Source organism: Onychomys torridus, chromosome 5 (assembly GCF_903995425.1).
Source record: "Onychomys torridus chromosome 5, mOncTor1.1, whole genome shotgun sequence".
Lineage (NCBI taxonomy): Eukaryota > Metazoa > Chordata > Mammalia > Rodentia > Cricetidae > Onychomys > Onychomys torridus.
The window spans coordinates 33,580,352-33,602,104 of record NC_050447.1 but is presented as its reverse complement, the minus strand read 5'-3'; the positions used below and the strand labels follow the sequence as shown (position 1 = coordinate 33,602,104).

General features: G+C 50.7%; 3 protein-coding genes across 3 annotated transcripts in view; 2 read left to right on the top strand and 1 right to left on the bottom strand.

Moving 5' to 3' along the window:
- Positions 1-1,186: 1,186 nt before the first annotated feature.
- Positions 1,187-4,121, top strand: Psmb10 (proteasome 20S subunit beta 10). Its single transcript, XM_036188790.1, is given in 9 exon segments — positions 1,187-1,850; positions 2,062-2,149; positions 2,236-2,333; positions 2,443-2,527; positions 2,529-2,584; positions 2,846-2,961; positions 3,074-3,132; positions 3,690-3,841; positions 3,947-4,121. Coding segments are annotated over 9 exon segments (822 nt in total). The 5' UTR covers positions 1,187-1,794; the 3' UTR covers positions 4,059-4,121.
- Positions 4,122-4,425: 304 nt separating this feature from the next.
- Positions 4,426-7,954, top strand: Ctrl (chymotrypsin like). The gene is made up of 7 exons (XM_036188791.1): positions 4,426-6,091; positions 6,645-6,748; positions 6,838-6,917; positions 7,025-7,106; positions 7,255-7,435; positions 7,511-7,644; positions 7,730-7,954. Exons 1-7 carry the CDS (start codon positions 6,040-6,042, stop codon positions 7,889-7,891), a joined length of 795 nt encoding a protein of 264 aa, XP_036044684.1. The 5' UTR covers positions 4,426-6,039; the 3' UTR covers positions 7,892-7,954.
- Positions 7,955-8,128: 174 nt separating this feature from the next.
- The window catches only part of Pskh1 (protein serine kinase H1), a 36,239-nt gene continuing 22,614 nt past the window's right edge, over positions 8,129-21,753 (bottom strand). Inside the window, exon 3 of the mRNA XM_036188649.1 lies at positions 8,129-10,310. Within this exon, the coding sequence (XP_036044542.1) occupies positions 9,993-10,310 (318 nt within the window). The 3' untranslated portion in view covers positions 8,129-9,992. The remainder of the gene's footprint in view (positions 10,311-21,753) is intronic.

Below are 21,753 nucleotides of genomic sequence, written 5' to 3'. Positions count from 1 at the left end.
AGGCAAAGGCAGGCAGATCTCTGAGTTTGAGGTCAGCCTGATCTATATGGTTCCAGGATAACCAGGACCACATAGAGAGATCCTATCTCAAAAAATAAACATGGCCAGGCGATGGTGGTTCACACCTTTAATCCCAGCTCTCAGGAGGCAGAGGCAGGTGAATCTCTGAGTTCCAGGACAGCCAGGGCTACACAAACCCTGTCTCAAAAAAACCAAACAAAGCAAAATAAATAGAGTTTAAAATATGGGGGCTGAGAGCTGGAGATCTGTTAAGAACGTAAGATTGCCTGGTGGTAGTGTTGCACACCGTTCATCCCAGCACTCAAGAGGCAGAAGCAGGTGGATCTCTTGAGTTGGAAGCCAGACTAGTCTATAGAGTGAGATCCAGAGAAGCCAGGACTATACAGAGAAACCCTGAAGAAAACAAACAAACAACAACAACAACAAAAGAGGTGGGGCCCCAGTGAGATGGCTCAGAGTTTAAGGATACTGGCTGTTCTTCCAAAGGTCCTGAGTTAATTCCCAGCAACCACATGGTGGCTCACAACCATCTATAATGAGAACTGGTTCCCTCTTCTGGCATGCAGGCAGAGCCCTGTATACATAATAAATAAATGTTTAAAAAAAAAAAAAGAGTAAGATCTGGGATTCCATAGCCAGCAGTTAGGGGCTGGAGAGATAGCTCAGCAGTTCTCTTCCAGAGAACCCAGATTTAATTCCCAGCACCCACATGGCAGCTTACAACTATGTGTAACTCCAGTTCCAGGGGATCTGACAACCTCACACAGACATACATGCAGGCAAAACACCAATGCACTTAAAAATAAATAGAGTCTGGCAGTGGTGGCGCATGAGTTTAACCCCAGCACTTGGGAGGCAGAGGCAGGCAGACCTCTGTGAGTTCAAGGCCAGCCTGAGTTCGAGACCAGCTTGGTCCACAGAGCTAATTCCAGGACAGCCAGGGCTACACAGAGAAACCCTGTCTCAAAATAAATAACAAAAAATCAGGACTACACAGAGAAATCCTGGAGAGAGAGAGAGAGAGAGAGAGAGAGAGAGAGAGAGAGAGTTAGTTTAGAGCTAGGTGGTGCTGGCACATGCCTTTAATCTCTGCATTCAGACCAGCCTGGTCTACAGAGCTAGTTCCAGGACAGTCTTCCCTACATGGAGAAACCCTGTCTCAAAAACTAAAAAGAAAGACGTTTAGGATCTGAAGACATGACAGTTCATCTAAGGAAGGCTTAATTTGGGGCTTCAGAGATAGCTCAGAAGCTAAGAGCACTTGGTTACTCTTGCACCAGCACCCACACGGCCGATCCCAACTACCTGTAATTCCAGATCCAGGGAATCTGATGCCCTCTTCTGACCTTGGTGGGCACCTAGCATCCACGAGCCACATTCACTCACAGACATAATTAAACCTAAAAGGGCTACTTATCTTTAAAGAGTTACGTATATGAGTGTTTTGCCTGCGGATATGGATGTGCTTACAGTGCTCACGGTGTGAGATGAGACAGGGATGAAGAAACCCAACCGAGGAGTACCATGGAAGACCCGGTGAGGGGCGCATCTCCTTTCTCAAGCTACCTGGGACTAGAGGCAAAGATGAAAGTGAAACAGAAGATGCACAAAGCCGCCAACAGCCTCTGAACTAGGGTGGAGGTGAAAGCGAAAGTGGGAAGCGTCCTGTGCAACCCCACAGAAGCGAGGCAGACGCCTTTATGCTGGCCGGGCTTCACTCTTTTCCTCTAATCCACCCGTCGACCCCCGGGGGTTCAGCTTCCCTGCCCCAAGATGCTGCAGCAGGCAGTGGAACACAGAGGAGGCTTCTCTTTCGAGAACTGCCAGAGGTGAAGGGGGAGTGGAGTTACGAGCTGCTGGTTCTCGACTGTAGGCCCTTTTTTTTGTGTGTGGGGGGTACAGGGGGAGTGGAACTGGGAACCTTATGTTGGGTGACCAAGGAGGGGCTTAACCCAGGAGATGAGGAAAGTGGAGATGGGACCGGTTCAAGGGCTCTCCCTAGAAGCAGAACTAAAACGCGAGTCACCCCATGTTTTCCAGGAATGCGTCATTGGAACACGTCCTCTCGGGCCTTCGGGTCCCTCATGCCCGCAAGACCGGGACTACCATCGCGGGACTTGTGTTCCGAGTGAGCAGGGCGGTAGGCTGGAGGCTAGAATGGCTCCATTGTGGAGAAGATGGGGTGGGCATCAAGTCTGGGCTCTTCCTCCGCAGGATGGAGTTATCTTGGGAGCCGATACGCGGGCCACTAACGATTCGGTCGTGGCGGACAAAAACTGCGAGAAGATCCACTTCATCGCTCCCAAAATCTAGTAAGATTCCCCCAGCCCAGTCCCCACACTGAAACAAAAGCTGCAGTCACTCACGCCCTGCTCGGTCCCTGCACGTCCCTGTCCACACCCACCATCCCTTTGCCCTCAGCTGCTGTGGGGCTGGAGTAGCTGCCGACACTGAGATGACCACGCGGATGGCAGCTTCCAAGATGGAGCTACATGCGCTGTCCACCGGGCCGTGAGCCTCGGGTGGCCACTGTCACCCGTATCCTGCGCCAGACACTCTTCCGGTGAGGAGGTGGGGTGAAGATGACCCCTAGAGGGGGTATCTGCAGGTAGGCAGGGTTGACAGGAGTGTTGGGGAACCGAAGAAAAGGTCGGGCTGCTACCTGCAGAGAGACCGGAAGAAGCCTGGCTGGTCTGAATTCCGGAAGAAGCCCCATCAATTGTGGGACGCTAGGTCACAGGAAGGGGTGGGATTCAGACCGAGAAGCGGCCTAAGGGGCGGGGCCTGGTTCCAGCAGGCGATAACAGAGCCCATTGGTCCACAGGTACAAAGGCCACGTGGGAGCATCACTGATCGTGGGCGGGGTTGACCTCACCGGGCCGCAACTCTACGGCGTGCATCCGCACGGTTCCTACAGCCGTTTGCCCTTTACCGCCCTGGGTGAGTGCTTCCATCCTTTTCCCAAGAATCCTGTCCCTGCAACCCTACCTTCAAGGTTTGTTCCCCAGATGGGGCAGCTACAGCTAACTTCAGGAGCCCCTTTCCACTGCAGGCTCTGGACAGGATGCAGCCTTGGCACTGCTGGAGGACAGGTTCCAGCCAAACATGACGGTGAGCCACTTGTGCCCATTACTTCATGCTCACATGCCAAAAACAAACAAACAAACAAACAAACAAACACCCAAAAACAAAAACCAAAGCCCTGGCCAAGTATAGAAATGAGGAAGGCTTGTAGGGGAAGTAGACGATACCTGGGTGGGGATTGAATAATGTTGAAGGTCCGGTCAGTAACCAAGCCTAGACCACTGAACGGAGCTGAGGGAGAGGTAAAGCCCAGTGGGGTTCTTTGTGAGGTCTGCGGTCTGGGCTTTGGAGTGGGATGGAGATAGATGACAGTGTGCTTCAGCGATAACTAAGGCCCAGAGAGAAACTCAGTGGGAAGACTGCTGGAAGGGGACTGTACGTGTAAGGGACGCTGAGAAGTTTGTAGAGAGGACAGTGGGTGGAGGGAACACAGGGTTTGGGGAGAGAGGGAGTCGGAGGCCAAGGGACTGGGATTTTGAATGGAGGGAGAGAAAAGGGGTTGAGTTTGCACAAATGGCAAATTGTCTAGGCTTCAAGATGAACAAAGCCCTCAGGTTCATTTAACCTCATTCACACTACCACAGCTGGAGGCTGCCCAAGAGCTGTTGGTGGAAGCCATCACTGCAGGAATCCTGGATGACCTGGGCTCTGGAGGCAGTGTGGACGCATGCGTGATCACTGCAGCAGGCGCCAAGCTGCTGAGAACACTGAGCTCACCCACAAAGCCTGTGCAGAGGTAAGGGCAGGGGAGAGGTGGGCCGCAGTCTTAGCAAGAGCGGCAAATAGGTCTGCCCGGACAGGACAGGCTGCGTGCTGAAAGGCTGGCCCTCCTCCCTTCTAGAGCTGGCCGTTACCACTTTGCTCCTGGAACCACAGCTGTCCTGACCCAGGAAGTGAGACCCCTGAACCTGGAGCTTCTGGAGGAAACTGTGCACGCCATGGAGGTGGAATAAAGTGGCCTAAGACTTAGAGCTTGGAACAAGGGGGAATAAACCCAGGAGATACAAACACTTAAACAGAAGGCTGTCGTTCTTGAGAGGAGTGGGATAAGCAGCCATAGGAGCTTTGTGGCTGAGGTATCTAAGGACCCGAGGTCTGGTTCCTGGCCTGAGGTACTCTTCATCATCACCTCAGGGATCTGTCCATTCAGAATCCCAGCCCTAGCCAGCACTACAGGCTTTGACATGGAAAGCTACACCCTGTCATCCCCAAACCAAATTCCACACGGCAGAAGCTTACCCCACCAATACCCCATCCTGTAAGACCCCATGGACAGGTTGGGGATTTAGCTCAGTGGTAGAGTGCTTGCCTAGCAAGCGCAAGGCCCTGGGTTCGATCCTCAGCTCAAAAAAAAAAAAAAAAAGACCCCCATGGACAGCCCTTACTCAGAGCCTTTCCCTGGCTTGTCAGTGACCCCCTATTGCCACCAGGTCCACTCTGGGCCCTAAGAGAGCTAAAATGCTATTGAATACAGCAACTATTTCCTGACTCAAAGGGCAAGTTCTCACCAAGCACCCCTCATCCACCTACAGTGCCTCTACTTATGACACCCCTCAAATAACCAGGCATGTGTGAGCCACTGGTGAAAGCTGGGCCCTATCTGCACCTGTGGGGTTGTGGTCAGGGAGAGTGACTCCAAATTCTCTGGGCTGAAAGGGGTCGTGGACTCATGGGAAGATGACACATTTAACAAGAAACCTTCGCTAAGCACCCACTGAGTGCCAGGCCCACTGGGTGCTGGTGGGAACATCCTGCCCTGAGTAGCTGTGCCCTACTGCGGCTTCAGAACAGGTAAGTCCCATTCTCCAGAGAGGTTCTCGTCCAGGCTGGACAACCTTGACCTGACTGTGTGTTCCCTAATAATTTATTATGAAAAATTTTATGTACAATTATAAAGTTGAGGGAATTGTTCACTAAACATCCATATGTCCACCAGAATTTCTAATTCATATTTTGTTGTATTTGATCTTATGTCTGTCCATTCCTTTATTCGCCCATTCACTTGTTTCACTTTTTAGACTTGGATATTATTTTTTAATTTTTTTTATTTGACATTTATTTATTCTACATCCCGACCCAGTTTCCCTTCCCTCTTCTTCCAGTCCCTCCTCTAGACTGAGGCAATCAAAACCTTTGACATCCTAGAAAAATTCAAGCCAACTCACCTTTTACAACTCCGCACCTCCCCTCCACTGATTAGGCTCAGCCTGGAGCTCAGTAACAAACGCACTGTGGACAGTTGGCAATCTGAGGTCTAGAAACAGATTTCACGGCTGTCACTTCTCTACTTCCAACTTCAGTCCAGTCTGTCAGTCACAGAGGGCTCACTCACACTTACAGTGATGTAGGTCTTAGAGGGTTTGGGCCCCATCCCACCTCATGCTGGTAAGACAGTCAGCATCTCCGAGCAAACCTCTGACTCCTGTTCCATACTGATGAGAAATCTGAGATCGTGTCTGTTAGGATTCACAACCTGCCAGGCCCTGCATCCCTGGCCTTCACAGCAGAGGTGGCCACATCTGGCCATTCTTAGCACCAATCATAATACCTTTATGTTCTGAGCAGGCTTCTCTGGGAGTCCAGTACTCCTGATAGCCCTGGGAAACTTCATAGGTCCCAGCCACCAGTTTGACACTTTAGACATAGTTCAGCCATATGTCTTGGTACCCAGTGACCAACACTTGGGGTAGCAGGTGAGTCAGAAAGCCAATAGGAAGCCAAAGCTTGGGGAGCCACCTCCCCAAGGTGAGAGCCTCACACCTGGATACTTGATAATTCCAAGGACTTTGGCCTAAGAAGACCTCTTCTAGGCAGGTGTGGGAGTGTGCTAAGACCACACAGCTGGTCAAGTTTCAAGCCCAAGGCTTCTGCCCAAGGACAAGGATACCCATAAATAAAGCTAGGCCCTCTCAACCGCATTCATTATCCCCCACAATGTTACTGCTCAGCCTAACCCTTAGCCTGGTCCTCCTTGGCTCCTCCTGGGGTAAGTGGGCTGGGACCAAAGCCTGACTGAACAACCTAGGAAAACTTAGCTCCCAGCTCCTGTTTAGGGGCCCAGAGAAGGAGCTAGAAGGGAAATGGACAGTGCAGGCCAAGGAAAAAACTGATGCAGCTAGGCAAAAAAGGGCTGGGAGTGAGGGAAGAGCCAGGGACCAGTCTCACAAATGAGCCGGGAACTTGAGCCAGACCCAAGAAGACTCAGGAAAACATGAAAGATGTGTATAGTCTAAGCAAAGCAGACCTTAACTGCTCAGGCCTAGAAGAATAGAGGGCCAGGGAGATGACCCCAGGAATCGGAGTAAAGTGGCCTGAAGAACGTCAGGACTAGGCTGGTAGATGTGATAGAGTACACAGGATTTGAAGGCTGGTAGGATGGGTAACCAGATAGCTGTGTGTGTCTAAAGGCACCCAAGGGAAGGGCTAGTGAGTAGTCTCTTGATTTGGGTTCCTCTGGAATACACAGCTTGGGGGCACCTGGAGGAAGAATGTAGGGAGAGGTAGGCTGGGATGTGGATTCTCACCAGCCCTGTGTTCAGGCTGTGGTGTTCCTGCCATCACACCTGCCTTGAGCTACAACCAGAGGATTGTCAATGGGGAGAACGCAGTGTCAGGCTCCTGGCCCTGGCAGGTGTCTCTGCAGGTATGCGCTCTTTGGGTGGGTCAGGGTCCTGCATGCTTTATGCCTATAGGTAACTTAAGCCCATTCACATATCTGACTTTTGACCCTAGGAAAGCAACGGCTACCACTTTTGTGGCGGTTCCCTCATCAGCCCGAACTGGGTAGTCACTGCTGCCCACTGCCAAGTCACGTGAGTGTAATCCGCCGGTCCTGCCCCTTCCATCTCTTTCCGCTTCCTTCACTTGGATGTCCCCTCTGAAGACCCGTGGCAGCTACCCATTCCTGTTATCCTTGCAGTCCCGGGCGACACTTCGTTGTTTTGGGAGAGTATGACCGATCTTCTAATGTCGAACCTGTGCAAGTACTGTCCATCGCGAAGGTAAGTACCTGGCTGCACATACAGGAAGGAAAAATGGGCTTCAGGTGGCTTGCTTTGGCCCAGACAGCACGCCCTGACCTAACCCTCAGAACCAACCCCGGGTACCTGCACCTGCGCCATCGTTCCATGGCTTTTCCTGGCTCCCTAGGCCATTACACACCCTAGCTGGAACCCCACCACTATGAACAATGATGTGACACTCTTGAAGCTCGCCTCACCAGCCCAGTACACAAAACGCATCTCACCAGTCTGCCTGGCTTCCCCAAATGAGGCGCTGCCTGCAGGCATCACCTGTGTCACCACTGGCTGGGGCCGCACCAGTGGTGTGGGTAAGAACTTGGGTAAGAGTGAGGGGAGCCCAGAGAAGCATCCTGGGCCAGCCTGACCGCTTTCCTGGCCCACAGGTAATGTGACACCAGCACGTCTGCAGCAGGTAGTCCTACCCCTGGTCACTGTGAATCAGTGTCGGCAGTACTGGGGTTCGAGAATCACTGATTCCATGATATGTGCAGGTGGCTCAGGTGCCTCCTCATGCCAGGTAAGCAGAGGCACCCTGTCTTCTGCACTGTCCCATGGTACACTTCCCCAACTGCCAGAGCAACTTTCCCGTTCTTCCCTTTCAGGGTGACTCAGGAGGCCCTCTTGTCTGCCAGAAAGGAAACACCTGGGTGCTGATTGGTATCGTCTCCTGGGGCACTCAGAACTGCAATGTGCAAGCACCAGCCATGTACACTCGAGTTAGCAAGTTCAACACCTGGATCAACCAGGTCATGGCCTATAACTAAACTGACCACAGGTCCTTTTCCCCCTCTCAATCCAATAAAGACACCAGACTCAGTTCTCTCGTGTACCCTTGTCTTCCATCCTGCTTGGTGGAAAGGAGAAGCTCTTGAGGGCTCTACCCCTGACCTGGACTTTGTCATGCCAGGCTGTGGCCCCTTGCCCCTCTCTTTGAACAATCCATTAGTCCCAGGGCACAGTCAGGGTGATCAGAAAAAAAAATGGCAGCCTTCACAGGGGAGGGCAGCCTGTTTATTGGATACAGAAGATACATTTACAGAGTACACAAAATAAATAACTGCACATTCTCCATCCACAGTCCATGGCAGGAAGGCCTGGTGGACCTATCAAAGGCCCAAGACACGAACTCCCTCCGCCCTATCCTCACAACCAGGCCTAGTTTGGGCAAGAAAGAAAATAAATCCCCAGTGGTTCACACCCCCAGAGAGTCCTGGGGAACTGGTAGGTGGGGGGATTCTGAGGCTGTGAGGCTCAGGTCCTCTACTGCCTCCTATCCAGGGGCAGGAGGATAGAAGGAGAGGGTATACAAGGCACAGTTGACTTGGCACAGAGTGGTCTCTTTGGTTTGGTTTCCCAGTGGAGGTGGCATACACAGAAAGGCTGCCTCCTGGGAGGAGCTGAATGGGACTCAGACTCTCCCGGCTGACAGAGGCTCTTAGTTTAGCCAAGGCCCAAGCTAGGCTCTGTCTGGCCCCTTCCCACCCACTGAAAGCAGCTACAGCGGGAGGGACTTGGATTCCAGCCTAGTGTGGTGGTGGGGGACCATGACAAGCCATAGGGACTGCTGTGGCTGTCTCTGGGACAGCAGTCCCTGCAACCCTACCCTACCCCCCAGAAGAGCTCCCTCAGCCTGACTCAGTGGGCCAGCCTGGAAAGTTAATGCTATGGAGAGAAGTGGGCACAGGGCAGATAGGGCAAGGCCAGCTCTTCAGCAAGGTCAGCACCCAAGGCACCCGGGGTTCAGAAGCAGATAACACAGTACGGCTAAGTTCCAGGGTGAGGTTTGGAGAAGCTGAGCAGAAGGGGAGTTGAGCAGCCCAGGACTCTCCCCCAATTCAGCAACTCCTTTCTTTCCTCTTCCTTTTGGAAGGCTGTGGGTTTGCAAGGGTGTGCACCAGTCACCACCCCTCCCCTGGTCACCTATACCCAGACCAGACACGAGATGGCGCCATTATGGAGCTATAAAGAGATGGGCATGGCAGCTTTAGAAAGAACCAGCAAAGGGCAACACCAAGGGATGGAACAAGAGTTGACATGGAATTGTGGGGAAGACCCTCTTCAGGCACATCCATCCCCAGGTAGCAGCAGCGGAGCTCCCTTTAACCCCTCACGGTTGTGAAGGAGGAGCTGGGCAATGACATGGGCATCCAAGCAGGGGAGGGACACAAGAGTGGGCTCTGCACAGACACTGAGGGTGAGAGGCAGGATCTCTCACAGAGGCTGGAGCCCAAGGCGAAGGTCCAGGCCACAGTCCTCCCACCAGAGGTCCTGGCAAGTCTAGGGGCTAGAAAGGGCCCTAGTGGCACCATGAAGAAAGATTGCTCTTGGCTGGGGGATGATGGAGCTGCTTGGACCTGACTAGGGCTAAGGTACCTGGGGCTTGCAATCTAGCTATGACAAAAGCTAGACCTCCCCTGGGAGCATAATCTTAAGGGTTAGCATGGCATAAGACACGGGAGCTAGACCAATGCTTTGTGGAGGAAAGGGGGGGGTTTATAAAAGTAATGGATTCAAAGAGTCCAAAGCCACAGGACCCTTTCTACCCAATACTGTAGACCCAAGAAAGAGGCAAGCATTAAGGAAATCAGTGGGTACTGGGTCCTGCCCTTTCTTCCAACTCAGAGCAGCTGCCTACCAGGCTCCTCCCAGTTTAGATGGTCCTGGGCCACCGCTTCACAACAGGCCCAGGCCCAGGCCCATGACAGGAGGTAGGGAAAACTAAAGGCACAGAGAAGAGCTGGGTCCAGACATGCTCTATATAGGTACGGCTGGTCGTGATGCCTAGGTACAGGAGACACTGGGCCCAGGTGACAGCAGACAGCGGCCAAGACGAGACGATGGTGTGTCTGTGTCATCGCTGGTGGCTCAGCCGTTGTACTGCTGCCGATAGCGCAGGTTGAGTTCCCGCAGCTCTCGCTCTCGAACACGGCGTGACTTGTTGGAGCGTGTGGAGCGGCTGGAACGTGTGGACTGGGAAGATTTGGTGCTCTGGCAACGAGAGGAAGCACGCTTGAGGAGATTCTGGGAGATGGACCGGTGCAGATTCTTCATGGAAGAAGAGGCTGCCATGCTTACTACCCACGGGTGTCTCAGGGCCTGCAGGGCAGTCATCCGGGCTCCAGGGTCCACTGTCAGCAGGCGGTCAATGAAGTCCTTGGCCAGATTAGATACACTAGGCCAGGGCTAGAAGGCAGGACAAGCATTAGTGTGAGGACTCAACAGTGCCCTCCCATCTGGATCCACCCAGCATTTGTGCAGGCTAGTGAGGCCTCACACAGGCTGCACGCTGGAACTCCCCTGCTCCCCCCAATGCTGACTCGGGTAACTGAGCAGGCGCTGCTTGGTGATGAGTCTGAGGAGGAGGAAAAGGACCTGTCATCTATCCTTGGAACCTGACTAAAGGAGCTGGACCCTGCCAAGACCCCCAACCTACCCTACTGAGGTTTTTCTTTTAAACATGGTCTCTCTGTATAGCCCTGGCTGTCCTGAAACTAAATATGTAGACCAGGCTGGCCTGTAACTCACAGGGACCCACCTGCCTCTTCTTCCTGAGTGCTGGGACTAAAGGCCTGTGTCACCACATCTGGCTGGGAGATTTTAACATTTATTTTATATGTGTGTACCTGAGTGTGTGTGTATCCACCACATGCATCCAGGTGCCCCTGGAGGGCAGATGGAACTGGAGTTTGAGGCAGTTGTGAGCCCTCTGTGGGTACTGAGAACTGAATCTAGGTCCTTTACAAGGGGCAGCTCTTAACTGCTGAGCCATCTCTCCAGTTCTAGATTTCTGAAGAAAGTGATCCAAATTTTCTTACCATGTCTAAGCTCCAACAACCATCCGTCTGGACCAAGTCGAGTAGAGGAGAATTTTATGGTCCTTACTGAGAGGGTCTTACCTCCTAATTTCCAAGGAATTCCCTGCCTCAGTCTCCAAGTACCAAGAGAAAAAAAATTAGTGTATCTGTATTTCTCAGTTTGGTGACAGGGTAGGGACTTCTGGGGACAGGTAAAGATGATGACCCTTCTCAGAGGCTCTGTCTAGTTTGTATGACTTCTTTGAGCCACAAAGCTCCTATAACTAGCCAGGTGTAGTGGTGAATGCCTTTAATCTCAGCATTTGGGAGACAGAGACAGGCAGATGCCTGTGAGTCTAAGGCCAGCATGATCTACATAGTGAGGTCCTGTCTCAAAACGAAGCAATTCCTCTAAGTATTATGCGCCAGCCTCCTTCTGTTACATCTCTGTCCCTACAGAGCTCTCTAAGAGTCGGCTCTGCTCCAGGTCCCAGAGCTGCCTTGTCTTAGCCATTCGCCAAGCAGCTGTTGATTCAGCCTCCCTAGCTTGTCTTTACCTGGACGAACTTGAATTCTTAGGGTAAAGGAAATTTTCTTAGATGCTCGCCTAGCCCCAGTGCTGACAATTATTCTAGCCTGTGAGTTCCAAGTTGATAATTCCCATTAGGTGGTACTGATCCCTAGTGCTTGGTACAGCACTTGTAGGAGGTACTCAGTAGGTGTAGGTGTAGTGAATTAACCATCAGTGGATGCTGTCTAATGGGTATTCATTGTGGAAGCTGCTTCAGGCCATGGAACTCAGACTTGTGGGGCTAAGTGCCATGGATCCTTAAGCTGACCTACTGGAGGAGAGGTTCTGGGGCCCTGAATCTCCTGAGAGAACTTCTAGAAAGGGCTGTGACGTTTCTTAAAAGGTAGGCCACCGGCTAATCCTCTGTTCTGCTATGTAGGCCCTACTATGATGCCAGGGCCACCACTGCCTTCGCTACTGTGGCTTGAAGGCCGTCTGTCCTACCCCATGGCACCCTTTACCCTAAGGAGCCTCTGGACATGCTCTCCAGGGTACTCTGGCACATCTTACAAGAGTCCACGTTCCAGGTAGGGACATGGCCATTTAACAAAGACACACAACTGCTGATTCATATCACCCTAGCAGGGTTCCCTTAACCTCTTGCTAGACAAGAGGTCACCCCTTCCCAACTGCTAGACAGAAGTGATGCAGAAAGAAGACTCGTATGGACTCCTAAGGAAGAGGTAGATGGTTTCCTTGTAGTCACTGTCCTCACCTGCCTGTTAGAAAGCAAATCTCGCCAGGCAGTGGGGATATATGCTTTTAATCCCAGCACTCTGGAGACAGAGGCAGGAGAATCTCTGTGAGTTTGAGGCCAGCCTGGGCTACAGAGCAAGTTCCAGGACAGCCAGAGCTGTTACAGAGAGAAACCAAACCCTGCCCCCTCCCAAAAAAGAAGGAAAGACACCTATTCATATGAAGTATTTTTTTCTCTAAAGAAAGCAAGGTGGATTGCTGCTGCCATCTGAGTACAAGCCTCTACCTCTCACAAGACAGAAGCAGCAGCCCTAGCAGAGCACCTGATGAACATGCCAAGTCCAGAGCTAAACAGATCAAATCAGAATTCCTGCATTGTGCTGTCCTGCTGGGTTTCTCTAGTAACTAGGAAAAGCTATTGCTTGTTGGAAGAACAACTCCAAGGCAGTCCAGGGTACTCCAAACAGAGCTAAATGATTCTAAGTTTGTCCCTTACTCGATTCCGAACGGAAGGAGCAACTCCTAAGCCAGGCATTTTGGTACACACATAAGATCCCAGTACTTAGCCAGGCAGTGATGTCGCACACCTTTAATCCCAGCACTTGGGAGGCAGAGGCAGGTGGATCTCTCTGAGTTTGAGGCCAGCCTGGTCTACAGAGTGAGTTCCAGGACAGCCAGAGCTACAAAGGGAAACCCTGACTTGAAAAAAACAACAGTAATAATGATAGTAGCGATGATGATGATAATAAATAATAAAAAAATCACAGCACTTGGCAGGCGGAGGCAAGAGGATCAGGAGTTCAAAGCCACCCTGTACTTTATAGACAATTTGAAGCTAGTTTAGGCCTCCTGAGACCCTGTCACAAACACCCACCTTCAAACAAGAGTTGCAGTTTCTCTGCAGAAGGTGCAACAGTAGAAAAGCAGGATTCACAAGCTAGAAGCCTAAACAAGGATGAATTGGAGACTTTCTCACTTCAGATCCTCACCCAGTTAAAGCATGGACTCCTGCAGCTTGCAACTAGTCTGATACTGTCTTAGAAGGGCCTCTCACCAGACCGGCACAGTGAATTTAAACATCTCCATCTCCAGAGTAGCACAGGCACGCACCAGGCACTAACCCCTGCTGCCTGTCAGGCGCTCAGTCTGTTAGTACCAAAGCGAGCCAGATTGATCCATCCTTCCTACTCCCCCAGACTCTCGCCTCATCAATTACTGTGTCCGTGCCACTGTGTACACAATGCCAATGGACTCATTTGTCTGCAGGCCAGCCAGCTCTATGGAAGGCCCCCAAAACTCCCCATCTTTGAAGAGCTGGGAGCAGCTATGCTGGTAGTGGTCCCCAAGCCAATGTGACTCAGTCTATCTCACCTTTGTGTGTTAGAAAAAAAAAAATTGCAGCAGGAAGTTAAGCAGGCTGATCACAGGGAAGTAGTCCTCGTCCAGCTTGCAGACAGTGAGGCAGGGGCTTGGGTTGACCTCCAGTTGAGTGACCTTTGAAAGGTTTACCTAGACCCCCCACATTACTCAGAAAGGTAAGATCTCCTATATCTTCCACAATCCCACTTCTGGACTCAAGTCTAATCTAGTACCTCCCAAGAATGTGGTCATTACCTAAAGCCCATCCCACCTGCTTCTCTGGAGCCTAAGTATGTCTGCCAGGCTATGACTGACTGGTCAGGAGGTATTCTGGACATGAGAAAAAAGAAAAATGATTAAACAGCCACACCCTTCAGTTCCCAAAGTTCTAACTGCTTTCTCTGGCTAAAGGACAGAACTCTGACCTCAGCATATATCCTTGTGGTCAGACAGGGACATTCATGGGCCTCAGGTGGCTGACAGATGGGACAGGTCCCAAGTAGCAGCTGGTTAGTCTCCCATTGGTTTCTACCTGTATCTGGACAGATATGAAACACAGGACAGGGTGAGGGCCAGCAGGAAGAGGTTGGTTAGCTCTGCCTGCAGACAATCAGGAGATCAGAAGACAGCTTCAATATACATGCTCCTAGCCCACACTCTCCATGAGTCTCTGGACACTGCATGGGTGGGGCTGGGCCCTGGGCTGAGGCTGTGGGAGGAAGGTAATCATTGTCACCCTGAGTCTGACCATCAAGTGGGCTGCCTTTTTCCCTAGTACACAGAATCCCAAAGACCTTGTTCCCTTGCAGCTAAAGTACCTATTCTTGAGGTTATAACAGCGGAGGAGACAACTCCCTAAGCACCCCCTCACCAATTTTCCCTCATTATCCCGTACTTTTCTCCTGGGCAAAGTCATTCCTCTGTGGACTCTAACTCTCTCCTAGAGGGAGAGGCACCAATATACAAAGGCATTGTGTTCCAGCTCAGAGACCGGGTCTCCCTTTTTTCTCTGCCCTTCTACTTGAGTGGGATGGCAAGGACATTTCCCAAAGACATGACATAGTCTCACTTTGAGCCTGAAAGCTAAGGGAACGAGGTTGGAGCACCTGTCCACCCAGGCTGCACAGGGATGAGAAAGCCGCTTCCTTCCGGCAGCAAACCCTGCTCACCTGCTGCCGCAGACTTCCTCTGGCAGAAGGCTGACCACTCTGAACTGAGACTATAAGACAACCAATGGCCCAGGTCTCTTCTGGATGGCATCAGGGTGACAGGATAGTGTCAGGCTATGAGCCCGGTGACCAATTCCACTTCTCTGTATGACCTAAGAGAACTCACATCCTCCCAACTTTCAACATGGAGAGACTGAACACAACATAATTCTAAGTGTCTCCTAATTTTGAAAGTTCTGGATTTTAAGAACATGGCTTCCCACCTCTTTTCACTCCTTGACTGCATGTGAGGCATAGGGTGTGCTATTCTAGCCGACCTCCTGAGCTCTGAGGTTCCTTATTCTTCCATGACTTTGGGATGAGAGGGTCATCTCGATGCACAGCAGCCAGGGGAGGAAGGAACAAAGCCGGGCTTGCTAACATGACTCAGCTCTTCCTTCAGCTTTGTCTCAAGAGATATTTTTATATTTTCAGACCCAGTATTCCCACCCTCAAAGGCCTCCTCTCTGTACTTACGTGGGCCTGAATCAAAGCCGAGAAAAGGGCACAGAAGAAATTCTGGGAAATAGAGTTTTGGGTTTATCAGGAGAGCAGAACTCTCATCATAACAATAATGACAACACACTCAGAAGCTGCCTCCAAGGTTATGTTTTTCGAAAAAGGTTTGGACACTGGTGAACCCTCTGATCAAGACAGCAACACTGGGATCCCTCCCACCCTGAGACTCCATAGTGGCTAGGGAAGGAGTGAGCAGCCAAGAAGAGGATGTGGAAGGCCAGTCTAAACACAGAAAAAGAACCGAGGTTTTAAGGAGTTTGTAGAGACAAGGTCTCACAGGTCAGCCTTGGCCTTCTGGGTGTTGAAATTCTAAGTGTGTATCATCATGCCTTGCTTTTTTTTTTTTTTTTTTTTTTTTCTTTTTTGGCTTTTTGAGACAGGGATTCTCTGTGTAGCTTTGTGCCTTTCCTGGAACTTACTTGGTAGCCCAGGCTGGCCTCAAACTCACAGAGATCCGCCTGCCTCTGCCTCCCGAGTGCTGGGATTAAAGGCGTGCGCCACCACCGCCCGGCTTTTGCTTTTGTTTTTGTTTTGAGACAGTTCTTTGTGTTTCTCAGATTGGTCTCAAAGTCCTGGGCTCAAGTGACCCTACCACTTGACTTGACATCCTCAGCTGCATTCAGCTGAAAACAGTTTGGTATTTGTTTGCTTCTGTGGTGCTTCAAGCATACTAGGCAAGTGGATAATCTCCAGCCCTGGAATTTGCATCTGATCTTAGCCCAGGGATTCTCAACCATATCAGATATTTATATTACAATTCATAACAGCAGCAAAATTACAGTTATGAAGTAGCAATGAAATAATACATGAGGAACTAATGCCCGGTTGACCTTGAACTTCTGATCCTCCTGCTTCCATCCCGAGGTAGACACCATTCCTGATATATGTAGTGCTCAGGATCAAACATAGGGGCTCAGGTATGCTAGGGAAGGCTCTACCAACTGAGATACATACCCAGTCCTCCAGTTTAACTCTAAAGTGGTATTGAGCCTCAGTGGCTGCTAGAATCTTACTCACAGATGTTATGGTCTCTGTCTTTGGAGGCCTGTTTCCCTAGAACTCTAGGCACAGCAGGATTTAGTTCAGGACCAGGACTTGGTCAGCACTGAATAGCAGGTTAGTAAAGAGATGAAGGTAACTCAGCTTTCTGCTTAAGTGAGCCAGACATTGGACCAGAGCCCAATATGGGGTAGCATGCATGTACTGGGACACAGAGAAAACAAGGCATTCTGGGCAGAAAGAGTGGCCCTGGGAGGTGAGAGCCTAAGGGGGGAAGGGGAGTATGCAGAGATCTGACCAGTAGGGGACAGGTGGACCAGGTAGGTCACCATAACCATCACCCAATAGAGTTAGCATCTATCTTAGTTGAGGTGGAGGGAGTGAATCTGAAGAAGTCAGAATGTGGGAGAGATGACAGCCTGGCAGCTCCCCAAACTAGAGAGCCTGGGAGCAACAGAGCCTATGACAAGGAGCTACTATCCGGGTGAAGTCAGACAGTGAAGAGGAGAGGGAGGGCACCACTCATGCACAGGGAACGACTCTGAGCACAGCCATGTTATTATTCCCTTTGCTGAAGGGCCTCTGAGGGCTGGACGTGGGAATGGCAGGGATGAAAGGTGGTTCTAGCCAAGGCTGATCAGTTGCTGGAGTGTTTGGAGCAAGGCCTTTCTGTAGGGAGGGCTAAATGCAGCAGTGTAAGGAATGGCAGCTGCTTCTATCACTACAGGTAAGGTACTGCTCTCTGGGGGAGTGTGTAACCAGGGCAGCAGCAACAGAAGAATGCCTAAAGGATTGGACTCTGGAGCCTGCAGCCCAAAAGGTAGCACATGATGGGGCTCTGTTCCTCTCCCCCGTGGAACCTGCCTCCTGCCCCATCACATAAAGAACGGCCCTTATCTCCATAAACGAGGATTCCAACCAAGGATAGGTCTCCCTCCAGCCATTGAGGAGCCACTGCCCATACCCAGTGGCCCAAACAGGGCCACCTTTCAGTGATACATGTTGTGAGATATTAAGGAAGGCTGTCTGGGGGAACAGCAATCTAGTTTGTTTATGTCTAGTGCATGCACGTTGGGCAAAACTGAGGTCCATTCCAATGTGGTTCAGAGCACACGGAATAGAAGACTGAGTCATGCTGGGTCGTGGTGGTGCACACCTTTAATCCCAGCATTTGGGAGGCAGAGGCAGGTGGATCTCTGTGAGTTTGAGGCCAGCCTGGTCTACAGAGTGAGTACCAGGACATCCAGGGCTACACAGAGAAACCCTGTCTCAGAGAAAACAAAAAAGGAAAAGATTCATCTCTTTATTCATACTGCCATCCCATATTGTCCAAGTACTAGTGCTGAACCAAGTCCCGGTGTCCCTTACATCTTCTTGCCACGGCAGCTATAAATTTGGGACAACCATCATATACATCCCATCCCTGGGAGAGCGCCTCCCACCATCCCATATTCCCCAAGCAGAAGCAGGGTGGGTTCCTTCTCCCACCAACTGTCACCTGCCCAGAGGCACTTATTCTCGCCCACCTGTTCCTGCTGTGGTCACCCAGGTTCACTCACGGCTCAGAATGCCCAAGTGGAGGAGGATGGCAATTCAGGCTTCTAAATTCGAAAGACAGCAGACTGCTGATGGCACCAGCATTCTGCCATGAGTCCTCCAAGAGCCCCTTTATACATCCTGCCTCTAGGAATAGAACCCTTGACAAAAGCACTGACATCAGGCCAAGGAGTGTCACATTTCTTGTCAAGTGAAACACATCAGCTCTGAGTGAGAGAACCCCAACTACACTCCAGTATGAATCTACAGATGACTCACATCCTGTGTTCACTCCTTTAAAAACAGCTCCTCCAGCCTCCTGAGGTCTCCTGTTACAGGAAGTTCACCTCTTGGGGTGGCTTTGTGTCTTCAGTCTTCTCTCACCCCCATACAGGCCTTCCTCGCCCCTTAGCAATATGTTCCCCATCACTCCCAAACTATCTTCTTTATCAGCACCTCTAAACAGGGTAAATTTCAGAATTCTCTTTGCAATATTAACCATCTGCATGCCTTTCCTCTTCTTTCAGTGTCCTGTATTTGCCCTGGGTGATGAACACATTCACCCCTGGAATTCTGTGAACCCTTCTGTCTGGGCCCACAGGCAGCTCCGGCCAGCAGTCTCCTAAGTACACCACCAGCAAGGCCTCCGCTTCATCTTGCCTAACAGCAGCTGCATTTGGGACCCTTCCCAGGGCATCACCAGTGACTACTTGTACTTTCCTTAGAAGAAACCAGAAGAACATTCCTTCTAATCATCACTTATAAATACTCCAGTTCAACCCAGCAAATGCTGAGATAGGGCCTATGGTGTGCTAAGCCAGGGTTGTGGGGAGTACATGTGTTGACACACAGTGTCCTCCAGAACCTCACAGGTCAAGCAAGGAGATGTGTGTCCACACACAACATTCAAGGAAGCACCGAAACAGACACTGGCAATATGCTGAGGCACGTGCTACAGGGAAGGAGAATGTTGTCCCCGAAGCCAACACAGCTTACATTCCAATCCAGGCCTGCTGCCCTTTAGTGTGAAATTGCTGGCAAGTTATTTAATCACACTAGCCTCAATTTCTCTACGTGTAAAATGTGTGGGAACTGGAGATGCTAGATAGCACACCCAGCTCAGTACCTTGTATCTCTACACAATGGCAGCAGTCAGCATTATTCCTAAAGAAAGCAATCTTTTGTTTTTTTGTCTTGTTTTTTTGAGACAGGGTTTCTTTGTGTGTAGCTCTGGCTGTCCTGGAACTCCCTTTGTAGACCAGGCTAGGCTTGAACTCACAGAGATCTGCCTTCCTCTGCCTCCCAAGTGCTAGGATTAAAGACGTGTGCCACCACCGCCCAGTAAAAAAAACAATCTTTGAATTGGACCTTTCATAACTGATAAATATCCAAGGTCAACACCAAGAAGAAATTTAATAGTTTGAGCAAAACCTTACTGTGTTGAGTGAATGACGTAAATGTCTGGGGCCTGTGGAATATACACATGGGGTGCAGTCTGAGCCTGGACTTTGGACTGAAGTGTCAAGTCAGGGTTGTGGAAGACCACTACTACAGGGCCCCATCAGGTCTATGAAGTCACAGAGGATGGTCCAGAGCCTCTCCATCTGCCCTCAACACTGACGCTCCTCCTGCAGAGCTGGGCTCCGGCATCACTTTGCTAACCACAAGGAGCCTCAGTCTCCCATAGGCCCAAGAGCCAGGCTGAGGTCATTCTAACACCATCCAACATCCTACAGGAGTTGGGCATCTCCTGTAACACCTTCTGCCGCATCTGTCCTGTCAAGAAGCTGGGGGTCTCAGCAGCACAGGGCTCCCCCAAACAAGCCCTCAGCCTCTGTCACTGCTGCTCAGCTCTCTCACATAGTCTCCTATTCTACCCGTGGATCTCAGCCAGTCAGGCTCCCTTCCCGAGTCTCCCTATGCAGGAGCCTCTGTTGGCCGTGTAGACAAACCCTGCAAGGAGTAAGGACAACAGACAGGGCTTGGTGTACAGGAAACACCCCTGTGAGGGGAGAGAACACAGAAAAATTCCCTAGAAAGGCACCAGGACCAAGAGACTTACTCTATAGTGAGGAAACACCTCTTGCCACACCTTGCTGAGCTCACAATGGGAGTTCCTCTCTCTTCACAGCAGCATCCCTTCAACAACCAGGCAAGTTTCTCTGGTAGGGCCTTGCTCCACTAGCAGGCATGGAGACAAACATGCATCACACAACACACAATAGATGGCTGGTGTGAGAGGGCAGGGCCCAGCAACCTGACCTGAGAAACACAGCCCATGTTCTAGACCGCCCACACCCAATGACTCTTCATGCCAGGTCTTTGGGGACATGTGCTTGCCAAAAAGGATTCATCCTGCCGCCATTTCCTGTTCTAATTCTCTCTCCTCAAGCAACTTCCAGGTCCACAGGGATGGGGTACAGATTTTCATGTCTCTTGTATTTTTCCCAGATATGCTTGTGGGTAGGCAGGACAAAAAGAGAACTGGTCTCTGCACAGAGGATCAGATCTAGCAAGGAAACCACTTCTCCCAGGCAACACCCAGACAAATCGCTTCAAAGCTTCCCACAAGGGCAGTTAGTACATTTGTTCTGGGTCAGCCAAGCTTGTGTTAGCAGAAAAATATGACCAGGGTCTGCCAGGAATCTGACTCTGAACTGGGAACTGATGCATTCAACTCCAACTAGAGGTTAGTGGAGGCAAAGACTGGGTATTGTCCAGCTCCTACACTCATACTAAGAGTCCAGCCTCATGGCCCATGACTCCAGCGGAGCAGAGCAGAATCTCTGGTTCTAATTTTTGAATTCCAGCAGAAACAGGAGGCCTGAGTACATCCCTACTCTGCTCATCTGTTACTCCCCCATGCTCAGATTATCAATAGCTAGGTAGCCAGACCGTGCAAGCTCCAATTAAACAAACTGCTTGATCAACAACTAACAGGATCGGAGATTCTTAGGTGTCTCTACAGATTTCTCAAGTCTTTCCACTTGAGAAACACATACTCTCTCTTCCTCCCTCCTCTGGCTAAACTCCATGCTGCCCTGTCATCTGGAGGGACCCCCAGCAGCTTGGCACCATACAAAGCTCAGAATAGAAGTAGCATTTCAGCTTTCAGACATTCATGCTCTAGTTAAAGCATCAGTTTCAGCTACCACCTAATGCAGCCCCTGAGCCTCCTATCAAGACCACAGAATTTTCTGAGTGCCTCTACAGGGTTCTCTGGCTGAACTGCAGCATCCTCTGCTGTTTAGCACAAGTATGTGAGACTCAATTTTTGAATTACATACCTATTCACTTCAAATCTCCAAAGAACAGACCAGGAATGAGCTTTCCATGGTGCTGATACCCTGTGGGAAGTATCAGGTGTTCTATAATAATCCTTTACACCAGAGACCATACACAGGTGTCAGGGTAAACAGTTATGACCCTCTCGTAAATGGTGCCTGTGACAGAGCTGCACTGAAGAGGAAGGCTTCTGTCCTTAAATCATTGCCACCTTGGAAACATATCATCTGGGGACCCTCCTAGAGAAGAGCAGCTCCATTCCTGAGAAAGGGACATCCTTGACTAACCCTACAACTTCATCTGCAAACTACCAGGGAAGTTGATAGAGCATGGGATCCCAAGCCTGAAACAGAGTGAGTGATATGAGGCCCCTGGGTGACTACAAGGAACACTGTCCTGAGCCAAGTGATGGGCATGAGAGAGGCCAGGCCCAAATCCCTGGGAAGAAAGCTAGGTCACAGAAGACAGTTGCTCCCAGAGCTCCTTCCCTTCTGTGCAGGTTACAAAAAAAAAAGAGGCAGAGATGGCAGCTGACAGTGGTGATGCACACCTCTAATCCCAGAATTTGGAGGTGGAGGCAGGAAGATTAGCAGTTCAAGGCCATCCTTGGCTACATGGAACTTCAGGTCAGTCTGGACTATACGAGACTCCCTCAAAAA